Consider the following 19,231-nt stretch of genomic DNA (forward strand, 5'->3'; position numbering starts at 1 on the left):
GGACAGCAAGGAGTCATCATGCCAGGTAGTCCTGAGGCATGGTCGTAGGGCTCAGGTCCTCCGAGAGAGAGAAAGAAAGAGAGAGAGAAGGAGAGAATTAGAGAGGGCATACTTAAATTCACACAGGACACCGGATAAGACAGGAGAAGTACTCCAGATATAACAAACTGACCCTATCCCCCCGACACATAAACTACTGCAGCATAAATACTGGAGGCTGAGACAGGAGGGGTCAGGAGACACTGTGGCTCCAACCGATGATACCCCCGGACAGGGCCAAACAGGAAGGATATAATCCCACCCACTTTGCCAAAACACAGCCCTCACACCACTAGAGGGATATCTTCAACCACCAACTTACCATCCTGAGACAAGGCCGAGTATAGCCCACAAAGATCTCCCCCACGGCACAACCCAATGGATGGGGCGCCAACCCAGACAGGAAGACCACGTCAGTGACTCAACCCACTCAAGTGACGCACCCCTCCTAGGGACGGCATGAAAGAGCACCAGTAAGCCAGTGACTCAGCCCCTGTAATAGGGTTAGAGGCAGAGAATCCCAGTGGAGAGAGGGGAACCGGCCAGGCAGAGACAGCAAGGGCGGTTCGTTGCTCCAGAGCCTTTCCGTTCACCTTCACACTCCTGACAATTAGGAGGCCTGCGTCTTGTGACCGTAGCGTACGTGTAGGTATGTACAGCAGGACGAAGTCGGAAAGATAGGTAGGAGCAAGCCCATGTAATGCTTTGTAGGTTAGCAGTAAAACCTTGAAATCAGCCCTTACATTTACATTTACATTTAAGTCATTTGGCAGACGCTCTTATCCAGAGCGACTTACAAATTGGAAAGTTCATACATATTCATCCTGGTCCCCCCATGGGAATTGAACCCTTGCCTTAACAGGAAGCCAGTGTATGGAGGCTAGCACTGGAGTAATATGATCACATTTTTGGGTTCTAGTCAGGATTATAGCAGCCGTATTTAGCACTAACTGAAGTTTATTTCGTGCTTTATCCGGGTAGCCGGAAAGTAGAGCATTGCAGTAGTCTAACCTAGAAGTAACAAAAGCATGGATTAATTTTTCTGCATCATTTTTGGACAGAAAGTCTCTGATTTTTGCAATGTTAAGTAGATGGAAAAAAGCTGTCCTTGAAACAGTCTTGATATGTTCGTCAAAAGAGAGATCAGGGTCCAGAGTAACGCCGAGGTCCTTCACAGTTTTATTTGAGACGACTTTAAAACCATCAAGATTAATTGTCTGATTCAATAGAAGATCTCTTTGTTTCTTGGGACCTAGAACAAGCATCTAGGTTTTGTCCGAGTTTAAAAGTAGAAAGTTTGCAGCCATCCACTTCCTTATGTCTGAAACACAGGCTTCTAGCGAAGTCAATTTTGGGGCTTCACCATGTTTCATTGAAATGTACAGCTGTGTGTCATCCAAATAGCAGTGAAAGTTAACATTATGTTTTCGAATTACATCCCCAAGAGGTAAAATATATAGTGAAAACAATAGTGGTCCTAAAACGGAACCTTGAGGAACACCGAAATGTACAGTTGATTTGTCAGAGGACAAACCATTCACAGAGACAAACTGATATCTTTCCGACAGATAAGATCTAAACCAGGCCAGAACTTGTCCGTGTAGACCAATTTGGGGTTCTAATCTCCCCAAAAGAATGTGGTGATCGATGGTATCAAAGGCAGCACTAAGGTCTAGGGGCACGAGGACACATTCAGAGCCTTGGTCTGACGCCATTAAAAGGTCATTTACCACCTTCACAAGTGCAGTCTCAGTGCTATGATGGGGTCTAAAACCCGACTGAAGCATTTTGTATACATTGTTTGTCTTCAGGAAGTCAGTGAGTTGCTGCGCAACAGCTTTCACAATTTTTTTTGAGAGTAATGGAAGATTCGATATAGGCCAATAGTTTTTTATATTTTCTGGGTTAAGGTTTGGCCTTTTCAAGAGAGGCTTTATTACTGCCACTTTTAGTGAGTTTGGTACACATCCGGTGGATAGAGAGCCGTTAATTATGTTCAACATAGGAGGGCCAAGCACAGGAAGCAGCTCTTTCAGTAGTTTAGTTGGAATAGGGTCCAGTATTCAGCTTGAAGGTTTAGAGGCCATGATTATTTTCATCATTGTTTCAAGAGATAAAGTACTAAAACACTTGAGTGTCTCTCTTGATCCTAGGTCCTGGCAGAGTTGTGCAGATTCAGGACAGCTGAGCTTTGGAGGAATATGCAGAGGAGTTCTCACTTGGGGAATGCTGCTTTTTGGAAAGGGTTCTAAATGGAACCCATCAGGGTTTTACCTGGAGCCAAAAGGGTTCTACCTGGAACTAAAACGGGTTCCTCAAAGGGTTCTCCTATGAGGACAGCTCAAGAACCATTTTAGGTTCTAGAAAGAACCATTTTTTTTCAGTGTAGAGTCAAAATCTGATTTGCCTTCAGGGGGACAAAATCAAATCAAATTGTATTTGTCACATGCGCCGAATACAAAAGGTGTAGACCTTACAGTAAAATGCTTACTTACAAGCCCTTATCCAACAATGCAGTTTGAAGGTAAAATAATTTTGAAGTAAAAAATAAATTTAAATAAATAATTAAATAAAAATAACAAATAGTTAAAGAGCAGGAGTAAAATAACACTAGCGAGGCGTCAATGTGCGATGGCACCGGTTAGTCAAGGTAATTGAGGTAATATGTAGTGAGAGTGATAATAACCAGAGAGTAGCAGCAGCATAAAATAGGGGGGATGCAAATAGGCTGGGTAGCCATTTGATTAGCAGAGAGAACAGTCTATGACTACGGTGGCTGGAGTCTTTGACAATTATTAGGGCTTTCCTCTGACACTGCCTGGCATAGAGGTCCTGGATGGCAGAAATCTTGGCCCCTGTGATGTACTGGGCTGTTTGCACTACCCTCTGTAGTGTCTTGCGGTCAGAGTCTGAGCAGTTGCCATACCAGGCAGTGATGCAACCAGTCAGGATGCCCTCGATGGTGCAGCTGTAGAAACTTTTGAGGATATTAGGACCCATGCCAAATATTTTCAGTCTCCTGGGGGGAATAGGCTTTGCATGCCCTCTTCACGACTGTCTTGGTGTGTTTGGACCATGATAGTTTGTTGGTGATGTGAACACAAAGGAACTTGAAGCTCTAAACCTCGGTCCTCCTTTTCCTGTAGTCCACAATCATATCCTTTATCTTGATCACATTGAGGGAGAAGTTGTTATCCTGGCACCACATGGCCAAGTTTCTGACCTCCTACCTATAGGCTGTCTCATCGTTGTTGGTGATCAGGCATACCACTATTGTTTCGTCGACAAACTTAATGATGTTGTTGGAGTCATGCCTGGCCATGCAGTCATGGGTGAACAAGGAGTACAGGAGGGAACTGAACACGCACCCCTGAGGGGCCCCCGTGTTGAGGATCAGTGTGGTAGATGTGTTGTTATCTACCCTTACCCGCTGGGGGCAGCCCGTCAGGAAGTCCAGGATCCAGTTGCAGAGGGAGGTGTTTAGTCCCAGGGTCCTTAGCTGAGTGATGAGCTTTGAGGGCACTATGGTGTGAATGCTGAGCTGTAGTGAATGAATAGCATTCTCACATAGGTGTTCCTTTTGTCCAGGTGTGAAAGGGCAGTGTGGAGTGCAATAGAGATTGCATCATCTGTCGATCTGTTGGGACGGTATGCAAATTGGAGTGGGTCTAGGGTTTCTGGGGTAATGATGTTGATGTGAGCCATGACCAGCCTTTCAAAGCCCTTCATGGCTACAGACGTGAGTGCTATTGGTCAGAAGTCATTTAGGTAGGTTACCTTCGTGTTATTGGGCACAGGGACTATGGTGGTCTGCTTGAAACATGTAGGTATTGCAGACTCAGCCAGGGACAGGTTGAAAATGTCGGTGAAGACACTTACCAGTTGGTGAGCGCATGCTCGGAGTACACGTCCTGGTAATCCGTCTGGCCCCGCGGCCTTGTGAATGTTGACCTGTTTAAAGGTCTTACTCACATCGGCTACGGAGAGCGTGATCACACAGTTGTCCGGAACAGCTGATGCTCTCATTTATGCTTCAGTGTTGCTTGCCTCAAAGCGATCATAGAAGTAATTTAGCTCGTTTGGTAGGCTCGCGACTGTGCGAGCCGGTGTAGGACGATTCAATCTTAGTCCTGTATTGACGCTTTGCCTGTTTGATGGTCTGACTGAGGGCATAGCAGGATTTCTTATTAGCATCCGGGTATCAGTCTGGTGTTTTCTGTAAGGTCCTTTGTGATCACTGTTTTACAGCCTGTGTTCGTAATGGCTGCTCAGTCAAACGACCTGTCCTGATTTGTCATAAACGCTTGCTAAAAAACTTTAATGAGCAAGCCTTCCTTCATGAACTGGCCTCTGTAGAATAGTATAGAAACAGCTTGATCCCCACTGTCGAAATCGCTTGGACCTTGTTTTTTGATATTTTCAGTGGTATTGTTAACAAACATGGCCCCATAAAGAAAATTAGAATTAAAAACAGGTTCAGCCCCTGGTTCGACCGTAATCTCGCAGAGTTGCTCCACCACAAGAATTGCATTTGGCAAAAGGCTCGGCACACGCATGCTCACGCTTACTAGCTCTCGTTCAGGCAAATGGGAAATAAGTGCACTCAGGCTATCCGGAAGGCCAAAGTTAGATACTTTAAGGAGCAATTCCCTCTCTGTGGGTCTAACCCCAAGAAGTTCTGGAAAACAGTTAAAGACCTGGAGAATAAACCCTCCTCCTCACAGCTGCCCATGTCCCTTAAAGTTGATGATGTGGTTGTTACTGACAAGAAGCAGATGGCTGAGCCCTTTAATCACCACTTCATTAAGTCAGGATTCCTATTCGACTCAGCCATGCCACCTTGCCCGTCCGACATTTCCTCATCTCCCACCCCTTCTAATGCTACTATCCCCGATGCTTCTCCCTCTTTTTGCCCTGCCCCGCTACAAAGTTTATCCCTGCAGGCAGTCACTGAGCCTGAGGTGCTAAAGGAGCTCCTGTAACTTCACGCCAAAAAAACATCTGGGTCGGATGGTTTAGACCCTTTCTTCTTTAAGGTTGCTGCCCCTATCATCGCCAAGCCTATCTCTGACCTTTTTAACCTGTTTCTCCTTTCTGGGTAGGTTCACTTTGCTTTGAAGGCAGCCACGGTTTGTCCTTTATTTAAAGGGGGTGATAAGCTGATCCTAACTGTTATAGGCCTATAGGCCCTGCTTATCAAAAGTGTTGAAAAAACTTGTCAATAATCAATTGACTGGCTTTCTTGACGTCTATAGTATTCTCTCTGGTATGAAATCTGGTTTCCGCTCAGGTTATGGATGTGTTACTGCAACCTTTAAGGTCCTCAATGATGTCACCATTGCCCTTGATTCTAAGCAATGTTGTGCTGCTATTTTTGTTGACTTGGCCAAAGCTTTTGATACGGTAGACCATTCCATTCTTGTGGGCCGGCTAAGGAGTATTGGTGTCTCTGAGGGGTCTTTGGCCTGGCTTTCTAACTACCTCTATCAAAGAGTGCAGTGTATAAAGTCAGAAAATCTGCTGTCTCAGCCACTGCCTGCCCCCAAGGGAGTACCCCATGGCTCAATCCTAGGCCCCATGCTCTTCTCAATTTACATCAGCAACATAGCTCAGGCAGTAGGAAGCTCTCTCATCCATTTATATGCAGATGATACAGTCTTATACTAAGCTGGCCCCTCCATGGATTTTGTGTTAAATGCTCTACAACAAAGCTTTCTTCGTGTCCAACAAGCTTTCTCTACCCTTAACCTTGTTCTGAACACCTCCAAAACAAAGGTCATGTGGTTTGGTAAGAAGAATGCCCCTCCCCCACAAGTGTAATTACTACCTCTGAGGGTTTAGAGCTTGAGGTAGTCCCCTCATACAAGTACTTGGGAGTATGGCTTGATGGTACACTGTCCTTCTCTCAGCACATATCAAAGCTGCAGGCTAAAGTTAAATCTAGACTTAGTTTCCTCTATCGTAATCGCTCCTCTTTCATCCCAGCTGCCAAACTAACCCTGATTCAGATGACCATCCTACCCATGCTAGATTACGGAGACATAATTTATAGATCGGCAGGTAAGGGTGCTCTCGAGCGGCTAGATGTTCTTTACCGTTCGGCCATCAGATTTGCCACCAATGCTCCTTATAGGACACATCACTGCACTCTATACTCCTCTGTAAACTGGTCATCTCTGTATACCCGTCGCACGACCCACTGGTTTATGCTTATTTATAAAACCCTGTTAGGACTCACTCCCCCCTATCTGGGATATCTACTGCAGCCCTCATCCTCCACATACAACACCCGTTCTGCCAGTCATATTCTGTTAAAGGTCCCCAAAGCACACACATCCCTGGGTCGCTCCTCTTTTCAGTTTGCTGCAGCTAACGACTGGAACGAGCTGCAACAAACACTCAAACTGGACAGTCAAAGAATTGACACTCTTACTGACAGTTGTGGCTGCTTCACGTGATGTATTGTTGTCTCTACCTTCTTGCCCTTTGTGCTGTTGTCTGTGCCCAATAATGTTTGTACCATGTTTTGTGCTGCTACCATGTTGTGTTGCTACCATGTTGTTGTCATGTTGTGTTGCTACCATGCTGGGTTTTCATGTGTTGCTGCCTTGCTATGTTGTTGTATTAGGTCTCTCTTTATTTAGTGTTGAGTTGTCTCTCTTGTCGTGATGTGTGTTTTGTCCTATAATTATATTTCATTTTAATTTTTAATTCCAGGCCCCGTTCCCGCAGGAGGCCTTTTACCTTTTGGTAGGCCGTCATTGTAAATAAGATGTTTTTCTTAACTGACTTGCCTAGTTAAATAAAGGTTAAAGAAAATCAAAAAGGAATGAGTCCCGTTCCTTGAAAGCGGCAGCTCTACCCTTTAGCTCAGTGCGGAATCACAAAATGGCTACATTGGGTCAGAGCAAGACAGCAGCCATACAGCATCATCTTTAGTATGTGAGTGTGTATCTATGCGCACACTCCAACAGTCAAACAGGGCGTGCTTATATTTGTCCTGTTTCACAACCTGTACAAGTGTGAGGTGTGAAATATGTTTTCTTGCATATCCCAACTCCCCCTGAGACACCCTCGGAGAGTGGGGTCACAGCCAGGGATCAGCCATTATTGACGGCAAACCTGGAGCAATTAGGGTTAAGTGCCTTTCTCAAGGGCAGATCGACAGATTTTTTAACCTTGTCTGCTCGGGGATTCAAACTAGCAACCTTTCGGTTACTGATCCAACACTCAGACCACTAGGCTTCCTGCCGCAAGACTACTCTAACCACTAGGCTACCTGTGTGCTCGTCTGTGTGTGTGTGTGTGCGCCACCTCATGAGATCCAGAGAGGAGGAGAGACAAGTCTCTTGTGTTCAGAGAGGAGGAGAGTAGAGACAAGTCTCTTGGGTTCAGAGAGGAGGGGAGGAGAGACAAATATCTTGGGTTCAGAGAGGAGGAGAGGAGAGATGAGTTTCTTGGTGTTCAGAGAGGAGAGGAGAGACTAGTCTCTGGGGTTCAGGGAGGAAGAGAGGAGGGACGAGTTTCTGGGGTTCAGGGAGGAAGAGAGGAGAGACGAGTTTCTGGGGTTCAGGGAGGAAGAGAGGAGAGAGGAGGGACGAGTTTCTGGGGTTCAGGGAGGAAGAGAGGAGAGATGAGTTTCTTGGTGTTCAGAGAGGAAAGGAGAGACTAGTCTCTGGGGTTCAGGGAGGAAGAGAGGAGAGATGAGTTTCTGGGGTTCAGAAAGGAGGAGAGGAGATACGAGTCTCTGGGGTTCAGGGAGGAAGAGAGGAAGAGAGGAGAGAGGAGGGACGAGTTTCTGGGGTTCAGGGAGGAGGAGAGGAGAGACGAGTCTCTGGGATTCAGAGAGGAGGAGAGGAGAGACGAGTCTCTGGGGTTCAGGGAGGAAGAGAGGAGATACGAGTCTCTGGGGTTCAGAGAGGAGGAGAGGAGAGATGAGTTTCTGGGGTTCAGAGAGGAAGAGAGGAGAGACTAGTCTCTGGGGTTCAGGGAAGAGGAGAGAGTTTGTGTGTGTGCACGTGCATGCTTGTTTGTGGTGTTCTGTCTGTCTGATCCTTTGTGCGTGTTTTTGTGTTCCAGTGGAGCACGATAAGGAGTTTCTCTCGGTCCGGCGGCACCACAGAGAGTTTCGTTTTGACCTATCACGTATCCCCGATGGGGAAGCGGTCACCGCTGCAGAGTTCCGCATCTATAAGGACTTCATTCACGAGCGCTTTGAGAATGAGACCTTCCGCATCAGTGTCTACCAGGTGCTGAAGGAACACAACGACAGGTGAGGGATTGTGTGTGTGTGTGTGTCAGTATGTTTTAGGGTTCTCCTCTGTTATGTCACACAGCAACAGGTTGTGTTCCCTCACTTCTATTCTCCCACCATTGTTTTCAAAGATCAGTGAGTATATCCAGTCTTTCCCACAGCAAGGTGGAAGGTGTGTAGAACCTATGCTGTGTAAAGGGACAGGTCTCTGACCCCTCCTAAAGACTTCTGCTGCCTGCACAGCTCTAGTGGGAACAACACATGTATCCCTCTGCCAGGGAAGTGTGTGTGAAGCAGAGCACTATGACACACTATCCAGTCAGTAGGCCAACACTGTCCTGGGAGGAAGGATGGACACTGGAGGAAGAAGAGATGGAATATCAGAAAGGAAAAGAGGAGAAAAAAAGAAACACATTCCACTTTAGAACAATGATTTTTAGTTGGACAAGGATTCTTTCTCTCTCTCTCTCTCTCTCTCTCTCTCATCTCTCCTCTCTCTCTCTCTCTCTCTCTCTCTCTCTCTCTCTCTCTCTCTCTCTCTCCTCTCTCTCTCTCTCTCTCCTCTCTCTCTCTCTCTCTCTCTCTCTCTCTCTCTCTCTCTCTCTCTCTCTCTCTCTCTCTCTCGCTCTCTCTCTCTCTCTCTCTCTCTCTCCTCTCTCTCTCTCTCTCTCTCCTCTCTCTCTCTCTCTCTCTCTCTCTCTCTCTCTCTCTCTCTCTCTCTCTCTCTCTCTCTCTCTCTCTCTCTCCTCTCTCTCTCTCTCTCTCTCTCTCTCTCTCTCTCTCTCTCTCTCTCTCTCCCTCTCTCTCTCTCTCTCTCTCCTCTCCTCTCTCTCTCTCTCTCTCTCTCTCTCTCTCTCATCTCTCTCTCTCTCTCTCTCTCTCTCTCTCTCTCTCTCTCTCTCTCTCTCTCTCTCTCTCTCTCTCTCTCTCTCTCTGCATGTTTGGGTCCCATGTGGGTCTGGTTGTGTATGTGTGTGTTTGTCTCCGTGTTTGTGTGAATGTTTACTCATGCATGCATATGTGTGTGTGTGTGTGTATCTCCTCCAGGGAGTCAGACCTGTTTCTGTTGGACTCGCGGGTCATCTGGGCGGCTGAGGAGGGCTGGCTGGTGATTGATGTGACATTGACCAGTAATCACTGGGTTCTGAATCCTGGACGCAACCTGGGCCTGCAGCTGGCTCTGGAGAGCACTGCCGGTAAGGAGAGGGCCTTTGAACCAGGTCTAGAACGCAGAAGGGGGCTCTCTAAACCAGAACTTATATATGAGAGGTCAGACCCTATAAGAACCCATATAACTTATTAGAGTATGAGTACTGATCTAGGACCAGCTCATCCCTTTCCATATAATCTTATTAATTAGGATCTAAATTATGTATATGGGCCCTGGCCTGGATTCATGTAGGAACAGGAGACAGCATGAGCAGTATGACCTCAGTGCATAGCAATGGCACATTCTCTACCAGCACACAACCCAGAGAGAACACACTGGTAGAGGGATAATACAAGCCCTCATTATTTAACACAATCCACTATACCCTCATCATCACTATCACCCATGCAGAAGAGATTACAACAAACAACATGTAATGCAGATGTATTTCTATTGAGTCAAGTTTCTCTTTAGAGCGGAGGAGAGATTGCTATCAGGATGGCAGTATGTTAGTTATTTGAAATCAATAACAACAACAGCAGCATCAACAGTTTTTTTATTTTATTTTTTATTTCACCTTTATTTAACCAGGTAGGCTAGTTGAGAACAAGTTCTCATTTGCAACTGCGACCTGGCCAAGATAAAGCACAGCAGTGTGAGCAGACAACAACACAGAGTTACACATGGAGTAAACAATAAACAAGTCAATAACATGGTAGAAAAAAAGAGAATCTATATACAATGTGTGCAAAAGGCATGAGGAGGTAGGCAATAAATCAAATAATTACAATTTAGCAGATTAACACTGGAGTGATAAATCATCAGATGATCATGTGCAAGTAGAGATACTGGTGTGCAAAAGAGCAGAAAAGTAAATAAATAAAAGCAGTATGGGGGTGAGGTAGGTAAATTGGGTGGGCTATATACCGATGGACTATGTACAGCTGCAGCCATCGGTTAGCTGCTCGGATAGCAGATGTTTAAAGTTGTTGAGAGAGATAAAAGTCTCCAACTTCAGAGATTTTTGCAATTCGTTCCAGTCGCAGGCAGCAGAGAACTGGAAGGAAAGGCGTCCAAATGAGGTTTTGGCTTTAGGGATGATCAGTGAGATACACCTGCTGGAGCACGTGCTACGGGTGGGTGTAGCCGTTGTGACCAGTGAACTGAGATAAGGCGGCACTTTACCTAGCATAGCCTTGTAGATGACCTGGAGCCAGTGGGTCTGACGACGAACATGTAGCGAGGGCCAGCCGACTAGGGCATACAGGTCGCAGTGGTGGGTCGTATAAGGTGCTTTAGTAACAAAACGGTTTGCGGGGGATTGGAAATGATGCAGACAATTACATTGGAAGCAACATTCTTTCCGCAATATTAAGCTGATCCACCCCTAAAAAAATATAAAAAAATATAAAAAAAATAAACGGTTTGCTGAGTAGAGTATTGGAAGCTATTTTGTAGATGACATCGCCGAAGTCGAGGATCGGTAGGATAGTCAGTTTTACTAGGGTAAGTTTGGCGGCGTGAGTGAAGGAGGCTTTGTTGCGAAATAGAAAGCCGACTCTAGATTTGATTTTGGATTGGAGATGTTTGATATGAGTCTGGAAGGTGAGTTTGCAGTCTAGCCAGACACCTAGGTACTTATAGATGTCCACATATTCTAGGTCGGAACCGTCCAGGGTGGTGATGCTAGTCGGGCGTGCGGGTGCAGGCAGCGAACGGTTGAAAAGCATGCATTTGGTTTTACTAGCGTTTAAGAGCAGTTGGAGGCCACAGAAGGAGTGTTGTATGGCATTGAAGCTCGTTTGGAGGTTAGATAGCACAGTGTCCAAGGAAGGGCCAGAAGTATACAGAATGGTGTCGTCTGCGTAGAGGTGGATCAGGGAATCGCCCGCAGCAAGAGCAACATCATTGATATATACAGAGAAAAGAGTCGGCCCGAGAATTGAACCCTGTGGTACCCCATAGAGACTGCCAGAGGACCGGACAACAGGCCCTCCGATTTGACACACTGAACTCTGTTTGCAAAGTAGTTGGTGAACCAGGCAAGGCAGTCATTAGAAAAACCGAGGCTACTGAGTCTGCCGATAAGAATATGGTGATTGACAGAGTCGAAAGCCTTGGCCAGGTCGATGAAGACGGCTGCACAGTACTGTCTTTTATCGATGGCGGTTATGATATCGTTTAGTACCTTGAGCGTGGCTGAGGTGCACCCGTGACCGGCTCGGAAACCGGATTGCACAGCGGAGAAGGTACGGTGGGATTCGAGATGGTCAGTGATCTGTTTGTTGACTTGGCTTTCGAAGACCTTAGATAGGCAGGGCAGGATGGATATAGGTCCGTAACAGTTTGGGTCCAGGGTGTCTCCCCCTTTAAAGAGGGCTGTTGGCCAAGGTTGGAGTCGCCAGGAGGAAGGCATGGCCAGCCGTTGAGAAATGCTTGTTGAAGTTTTCGATTATCACGGATTTATCGGTGGTGACCGTGTTACCTAGCCTCAGTGCAGTGGGTAGCTGGGAGGAGGTGCTCTTGTTCTCCATGGACTTTACAGTATCCCAGAACTTTTTGGAGTTAGAGCTACAGGATGCAAATTTCTGCTTGAAAAAGCTGGCCTTTGCTTTCCTGACTGACTGCGTGTATTGGTTCCTGACTTCCCTGAACAGTTGCATATCGCGGGGGCTCTTCGATGCTATTGCAGTTCGCCACAGGATGTTTTTGTGCTGGTCGAGGGCAGTCAGGTCTGGAGTGAACCAAGGGCTATATCTGTTCTTAGTTCTGCATTTTTTGAACGGAGCATGCTTGTCTAATATGGTGAGGAAGTAACTTTTAAAGAATGACCAGGCATCCTCAACTGACGGGATGAGGTCAATATCCTTCCAGAGTACCCGGGCCAGGTCGATTAGAAAGGCCCGCTCGCAGAAGTGTTTTAGGGAGCGTTTGACAGTGATGAGGGGTGGTCATTTGACCGCGGACCCGTAGCGGATACAGGCAATGAGGCAGTGATCGCTGAGATCTTGATTGAAGACAGCAGAGGTGTATTTGGAGGGCAAGTTGGTCAGGATAATGTCTATTAGGGTGCCCATGTTTACGGATTTAGGGTTGTACCTGGTGGGTTCCTTGATGATTTGTGTGAGATTGAGGGCATCTAGCTTAGATTGTAGGACTGCCGGGGTGTTAAGCATATCCCAGTTTAGGTCACCTAACAGAACAAACTCTGAAGCTAGATGGGGAGCGATCAATTCACAGATGGTGTCCAGGGCACAGCTGGGAGCTGAGGGGGGTCGGTAGCAGGCGGCAACAGTGAGAGACTTATTTCTGGAGAGATTAATTTTTTTTATTAGAAGTTCGAACTGTTTGGGCATAGACCTGGAAAGTATGACAGAACTTTGCAGGCTATCTCTGCAGTAGATTGCAACTCCTCCCCCTTTGGCAGTTCTATCTTGACGGAGAGTGTTATAGTGGGGTATGGAAATCTCAGAATTTTTGGTGGCCTTCCTAAGCCAGGATTCAGACACGGAAAGGACATCAGGGTTGGCAGAGTGTGCTAAAGCGGTGAGTAAGACAAACTTAGGGAGGAGGCTTCTGATGTTGACATGCATGGGGCCAAGGTTTTTTCGATCACAGAAGTCAACAAATGAGTGTGCCTGGGGACATGCAGGGCCTGGGTTTACCTCCACATCACCCGAGGAACAGAGGAGTAGTAGGATGAGGGTGCGGCTAAAGGCTATCAAAACTGGGCGCCTAGAGCGTTGGGGACAAGGATAAAAAGGAGCAGATTTATGGGCGTGGTAGAATAGATTCTGGGCATAATGTGCAGACAGGGGTATGATGGGGCACGGGTACAGCGGAGGCAAGCCCAGGCACTGGGCACTGATAAGAGAGGTTGTATCTCTGGACATGCTGGTCTCAATGGGTGAGGTCACCGCATGTGTGGGAGGTGGGACAAAGTAGTCATACTGTATGACTACAGTAGTACTGTATGACAGTGTTTCTGAGGAGACTGTTACCTCAGTGATGATAGAAGGATGATCCATGTTTCTTTCATGTTAGGGACAGTGCGTGTTTATGTGTGTGTGTGTGTGTGTGTGTGTGTGTGTGTGTGTGTGTGTGTGTGTGTGTGTGTGTGTGTGTGTGTGTGTGTGTGTGTGTGTGTGCGTGTGTGTGTGTGTGTGTGTGTGTGTGTGTGTGTGTGTGTGTGTGTGCGTGTGTGCGTGTTGGGAGGGGTATGGACGGGCGTGTGCTGGCATGCTCGGGGGCGGCACGGGGTGCTCCCAGGGAGCCATACAAGCCAGAACCGCCACTGGCTGCGGGCAACATGAGTTTACCTCTGCACTATGATCACATTCCTCTGGGTGAACATCACATACACATTGGAAATTTCTCTCTATCTCACACACACATGTTGACATTTATTGGGAGTCCTTGAGGCAGAACTGAGCAATGTCTGCTAGATAGACCAGCTGCAAAGTCAAAATTGACTATATTGTAAAAATGATTTTTTTGGTCTTAATCTATGGTTAGGGTTTGGCATTAGGGTTGAGGTTAAGGTTAGGGTTAAGGTTAGCGTAAGGTTTAAAATCAGATTTTATGACATTGTGGCAGTGCCAGCTAGTGACAGTTCTGCAGAGCTGCCGCCAGAACAAGCTTCATGATGAAAAACGCTAACCTGCCACACACAAACCTTCAACACTGTCAGATCCATTGGGAGAGAGTGTTTCTCTTTAATGCCTGGTATTGCTTTGGTGCTTGGCATTTCCCAGGTCCAAACTGAGAGAGAGAGAGAGAGAGAGAGAGAGAGAGAGAGATCCTCATATTTGGGAAAACATCAATTTTCAGCATTACACAGACTAAATAAATGGTTCTCATTAGAGACTGAGTGGACCACACACACTTTAGATACACACACTCACAGAGACATGTCTCTGACACGCTGTTCTCTGTGTCTCCCCCTGCAGGTGAGAGTGTGAACCCACGGATGGCAGGGCTGATCGGCCTCAGTGGTCCTCAGAATAAACAGCCCTTCATGGTGGCCTTCTTCAAAGCCACAGAGGTGCACCTGCGCAGCATCCGCTCAGCACCAGGGGGCACCAAACAACGCAACCCCAACCGCTCCAAAGGGGCCAACAAGGGCCAGGAGGCACTCCGAGTGACAAACATCGCAGGTAAGGACTGGGGAATGAGGGGAGAGGGAAGCTAAGACAATGTGCCTTACAGCAGTATGTGTATTTGTGGAAGGCCTTTTAAATGGCACAGTGATATGTTGGTGTAGTGATGGCTGGCTCTGGTGTGGGTTCCAGGTGAAATGGGAGGCAGATGGAGGCCAGGGCTACTGTCTACTACAGCCTCCTTACAATAATTCTCCACATATCTCCAAGGATCAACACACACGCACGCACGCACACACAGACGTACACACACACACACACACACACACACACACACACACACACACACACACGTTCCCCCTCCAAACCAATTATACAAATTTTGTAATGGCAGTCAAACAAAAGTCAAGTGACCAAAGTTGCTAACCTTGCTAGATAACCTCCTTCAACAAATGACAGAATATATTTTTTGTCTTAATCGAGTTAATGATCATACAGATAGCAGATCAGATCATGAATAACAGGGAGATGAAGAGTGGAAATAGTTGAAATATCAGGGTATCTTAACGAGGACCAACTCTGTTTTAAAAATATCTCATACTGTTTGTTGATCACACATTCTCTACAGAAGCGCTGATATGGGCTTCTACAGAAGCGCTGAAGTGGACAAAATGTTATAGTGGTATTTTGACATGCATAGGTGAGAAACATACTTTGATACTTCAACCTATGGATTACAGAATAAAGTTAGGAATTTTCATGCGAGACAAGAGTCCAGATTTTGGATTTCAGTGGGATTGGGACTGGATATGAAAATAGCCTAGGCCAGGGTTCATCAAATAGTTTCAGCTGCGGGCCGATTGTTTCTTGAGCGGATGGTCAGGGGGCCGGAAAATCCTTCGAAAAAATTTGTCGACTGCAAATTGACTGCAAGAAGCCCAAGTAGATATAATATTTGACTAAAACATAATTTCAAACCTTGCTTATATTTGTATAAGATCACATACACCATTTTATTAGGTACACCCATCTAGTACCTTTGACTCCAGAACAGCCTAAATGATTCATGGCATAAGTTGCTATCAAGGTACCTAACGTGTGCCAGGAAAACATTCCCCACAACATTACACAACCAGCCTGTACCATTGACACCAGGCAGGATGGGGCCATGGACTCAGGCTGCTTACTCCACCAACCTGTACCGTTGACACTAGGCAGGATGGGGCCATGGACTCAGGCTGCTTACGCCAAATCCTGACTCTGCCATCAACATGACGCAACAGGAACCATTTTTCGTCAGACCAGGCAAAGTTCTTCCACTCGTTATTGTCCAGTGTTGGTGATCACGTGCCCACTGGAGGCTTTTCTTCTTGTTTTTAGTTGATAGGAGTGGAACTCGGTGTGGTCGTCTGCTGCAATAGCCCATCCGTGACAAGGCCCGACAAGTTGTGCGTTCCGAGATGCCGTTCTGCACATCACTGTTGTACTGCGCTGTTATTTGCCTGTTTGTCTGTTAGCTGGCGCGATTCTTGCCATTCTCCTTTGACCTCTCCTCAACGAGCTGTTTTCGCCCGCTCTGTGGTGGTCATGAAATAACTGCCGGGCTCACGGTAATTGACCTTTAATTAACATGAACACATTTAGCATCTCCTGGCTAAAGCCACTGATGCAGACCTTTGGAACATCCACATTTTAAAAAGTCTAATATATCCATGTTATATAGCCTACACCATCACAATAAGTCCATTGTTTATTTTAAACAGGTCTAAAGAAAAATGATATGAAGAAAATGTAGTCTAGCATATTCTGAGTTGTCCTTATGTTAGGCCCTGATCTGGCTATGTCATATGGCTGTGGGTTTTCTTAGAATTCGTGCCATTATTTTATAGTATGAAGAATACAATTGAACGGGACAATGTGAAATGATGTGAATTTTTAAAATAGAAAACATATATTCATCAAACGATTTGAGGGAATCAAATTTTATTGATCACATACACATATTTAGCAGATGTTATTGTGGGTGTAGCGAAATGCTTGTGTTCCTAGTGCAGTAGTATCTAACAATTCACGACAATACACACAAATCTAAAAGTAAAAGAATGGAATTAAGAAATATATTAATATTAGGATGAGCAATGTCGGAGTGGCATTGACTAGAATACAGTATAATAGAATACAGTATATACATATGAAATGAGTAAAGCAGTACGTAAACATAATTAAAGTGACCAGTGATTCCATGTCTATGTATATGGGGCAGCAGCCTCTAAGATGCAGGGTTGAGTAACAAGGTGGAAGCCGCCTAGTGATGGCTATTTAACCTGTTTGGGCTGCAAGCCCGAGGTCGGTACACCTATGACAATATCCAGCTCAAAGTGCAGGGCGCGAAATTCAAAAAAAATTATTTTTTTAATATTTAACTTTCACACATTAACAAGTCCAATACAGCATATGAAAGGTACACATCTTGTGAATCAAGCCAACATGTCCGATTTTTAAAATGTTTTACAGGGAAGACAAAATATGTAAATCTATTAGCTAACCACGTTAGCAAAAGACACAACTTTTCTAACTCCATCAGTTTCTTACTCCGTCAGGTGCTATCACAAATTCGACCAAATAAAGATATAAATAGCCACTAACCAAGAAAAAACTTCATCAGATGCCAGTCTGATAACATATTTATTGTATAGCATAGGTTTTGTTAGAAAAATGTGCATATTTCAGGTATAAATCATAGTTTGCCATTGCAGCCACCATCACAAATCTCACCAAAGCGACTAGAATTACTACAGAGAGCAACGTGTATTACCTATTTACTCATCATAAAACATTTCTTAAAAATACACAGCGCATAGCAATGGAAAGACACAGATCTTGTGAATTCAGACAACATTTCAGATTTTCTAAGTGTTTTACAGCGAAAACACAATAAATCGTTATATTAGCATACCACATATGCAAACGTTACCCGAGCATTGATTCAAGCCAAAGTGAGCGATATCGTTATCATCGCCAAAATATATTAATTTTTTCACTAACCTTCTCAGAATTCTTCCGATGACATTCCTGTAACATCATATTACAACATACATATAGAGTTTGTTCGAAAATGTGCATATTTAGCCAGAAAAATCGTGGTTATACAATGAGAATAGTAGCCAAACTGGTCTGAAAATGTCGGGCGCCATCTTTGAGAGTGATCTAGTCTAATCGATAACTAATCATAAACTTGACTAAAAAATACAGGGTTGACAGGAATCGAAAGACAAATGAGTTCTTAATGCAATCGCTGAATTACATTTCTAAAATTATCCTTACTGTGCAATACAGGGTTCGCCAAGTGAAGCTACAACAAAAAAAATGGCGGAATATGCGTTTAACATTTTTCTACAGAAACACGATTTATCATCATAAATAGTTCTTACTATGAGCTGATCTTCCATCAGAATCTTGGGCAATGAATCCTTTCTCCGGTCTAATCGTCTTTTGGTCGAAAGATGTCCTCTTGCCCTGTCGAAATGGCCACTAACGTTCGGCATGTACTGGAAACGTGCCCAGCCGTTCAAAGTGCATCAGAAAGAAATGCCTCAAAATCGCATTAAACGGATATAAATTGCTATAAAACGGTTTAAATTAACTACCTTATGATGTTTTTAACACCTATAACGAGTAAAAACATGACCGGAGAAATATTACTGGCTAAACAACAGCTTGGAAAGAGAGCCAGTCCGACGTCCATCGTGCGTCAGGCGCAGGAAGAAAAGAAAGCTACTTCCACCTTGTGCTCTTTTATACAGGCCCTGATTGCGCAATCGACTCCATTCAAAGCGTCACCACGTAATGACATCCAGAGGAAGACGTAGGCAGTGTTTGTATCCTCATAGCATTTACAGGGACCTTAAAACTGACCCCAGAACAGGGGCCAAGATTTCTGAAATCTCACTCCCTGTCAGGAAAAGTGCTGTAGAATGAGTTCTGTTTCACTCAGAGACATAATTCCAACGGCTATAGAAACCAGAGAGTGTTTTCTATCCAATAATAATAATAATATGCATATTGTACGAGCAAGAATTGAGTACGAGGCCGTTTGAAATGGGCACGATTTAACTGGCTACTCAATACGCCCCCTGCAGCCACAAGAAGTTTTAACAGTCTGATGGCCTTGAGATAGAAGCTGTTTTTCATATCTCGGTCCCAGCTTTGATGCACCTGTCCTGACCTGCCTGCTGGACGATAGTGGTGTGAACAGGCCGTGGCTCAGGTGGTTTATGTACTTGATGATCTTTTTGGTCTTGTGACATCGGATGGTGTAGGTGTCCTGGAGGGCAGGCAGTGTGCTCCCGGTGATGTGTTGGGCAGACCGCACCACCCTCTGGAGAGCCTTGCGGTTGCGGGTGGTGCAGTTGCCGTACCAGGCGGTGATACAGCCCGACAGCATGCTCTCAATTGTGCATCTGTAAATCTCAATCTGTAAATGTTTCTGAAGGTCTTAGGGGCCAATCCACATTTCTTCAGCCTTTTGAGGTTGAAGAGACACTGTTGCACCTTCTTCACCACACTGTCTGTGTGGGTGGACCATTTCAGATTATCAGTGATGTGTACGCCGAAGGAACTTGAAGCGTTTCACCTTCTCCACTGTGGTCCCGTCGATGTGATTAGGGGAGTGCTCCCTCTGCTGTTTCC

General features: G+C 45.5%; 1 protein-coding gene across 3 annotated transcripts in view; it reads left to right on the forward strand.

Annotated features, from left to right (window-relative positions):
- bmp7b (bone morphogenetic protein 7b) overlaps positions 1–19,231 on the forward strand; it is a 79,551-nt gene that overhangs the window by 42,099 nt on the left and 18,221 nt on the right. For all 3 annotated transcript variants that reach the window (XM_055932015.1, XM_055932014.1, XM_055932013.1), the window contains exons 2-4: positions 8,119–8,311; positions 9,341–9,489; positions 14,393–14,599. In XM_055932015.1, coding sequence (XP_055787990.1) covers positions 8,119–8,311; positions 9,341–9,489; positions 14,393–14,599 — 549 coding nt within the window. The remainder of the gene's footprint in view (positions 1–8,118; positions 8,312–9,340; positions 9,490–14,392; positions 14,600–19,231) is intronic.

This window comes from Salvelinus fontinalis, chromosome 8, assembly GCF_029448725.1.
Source record: "Salvelinus fontinalis isolate EN_2023a chromosome 8, ASM2944872v1, whole genome shotgun sequence".
NCBI classification, from domain to species: domain Eukaryota; kingdom Metazoa; phylum Chordata; class Actinopteri; order Salmoniformes; family Salmonidae; genus Salvelinus; species Salvelinus fontinalis.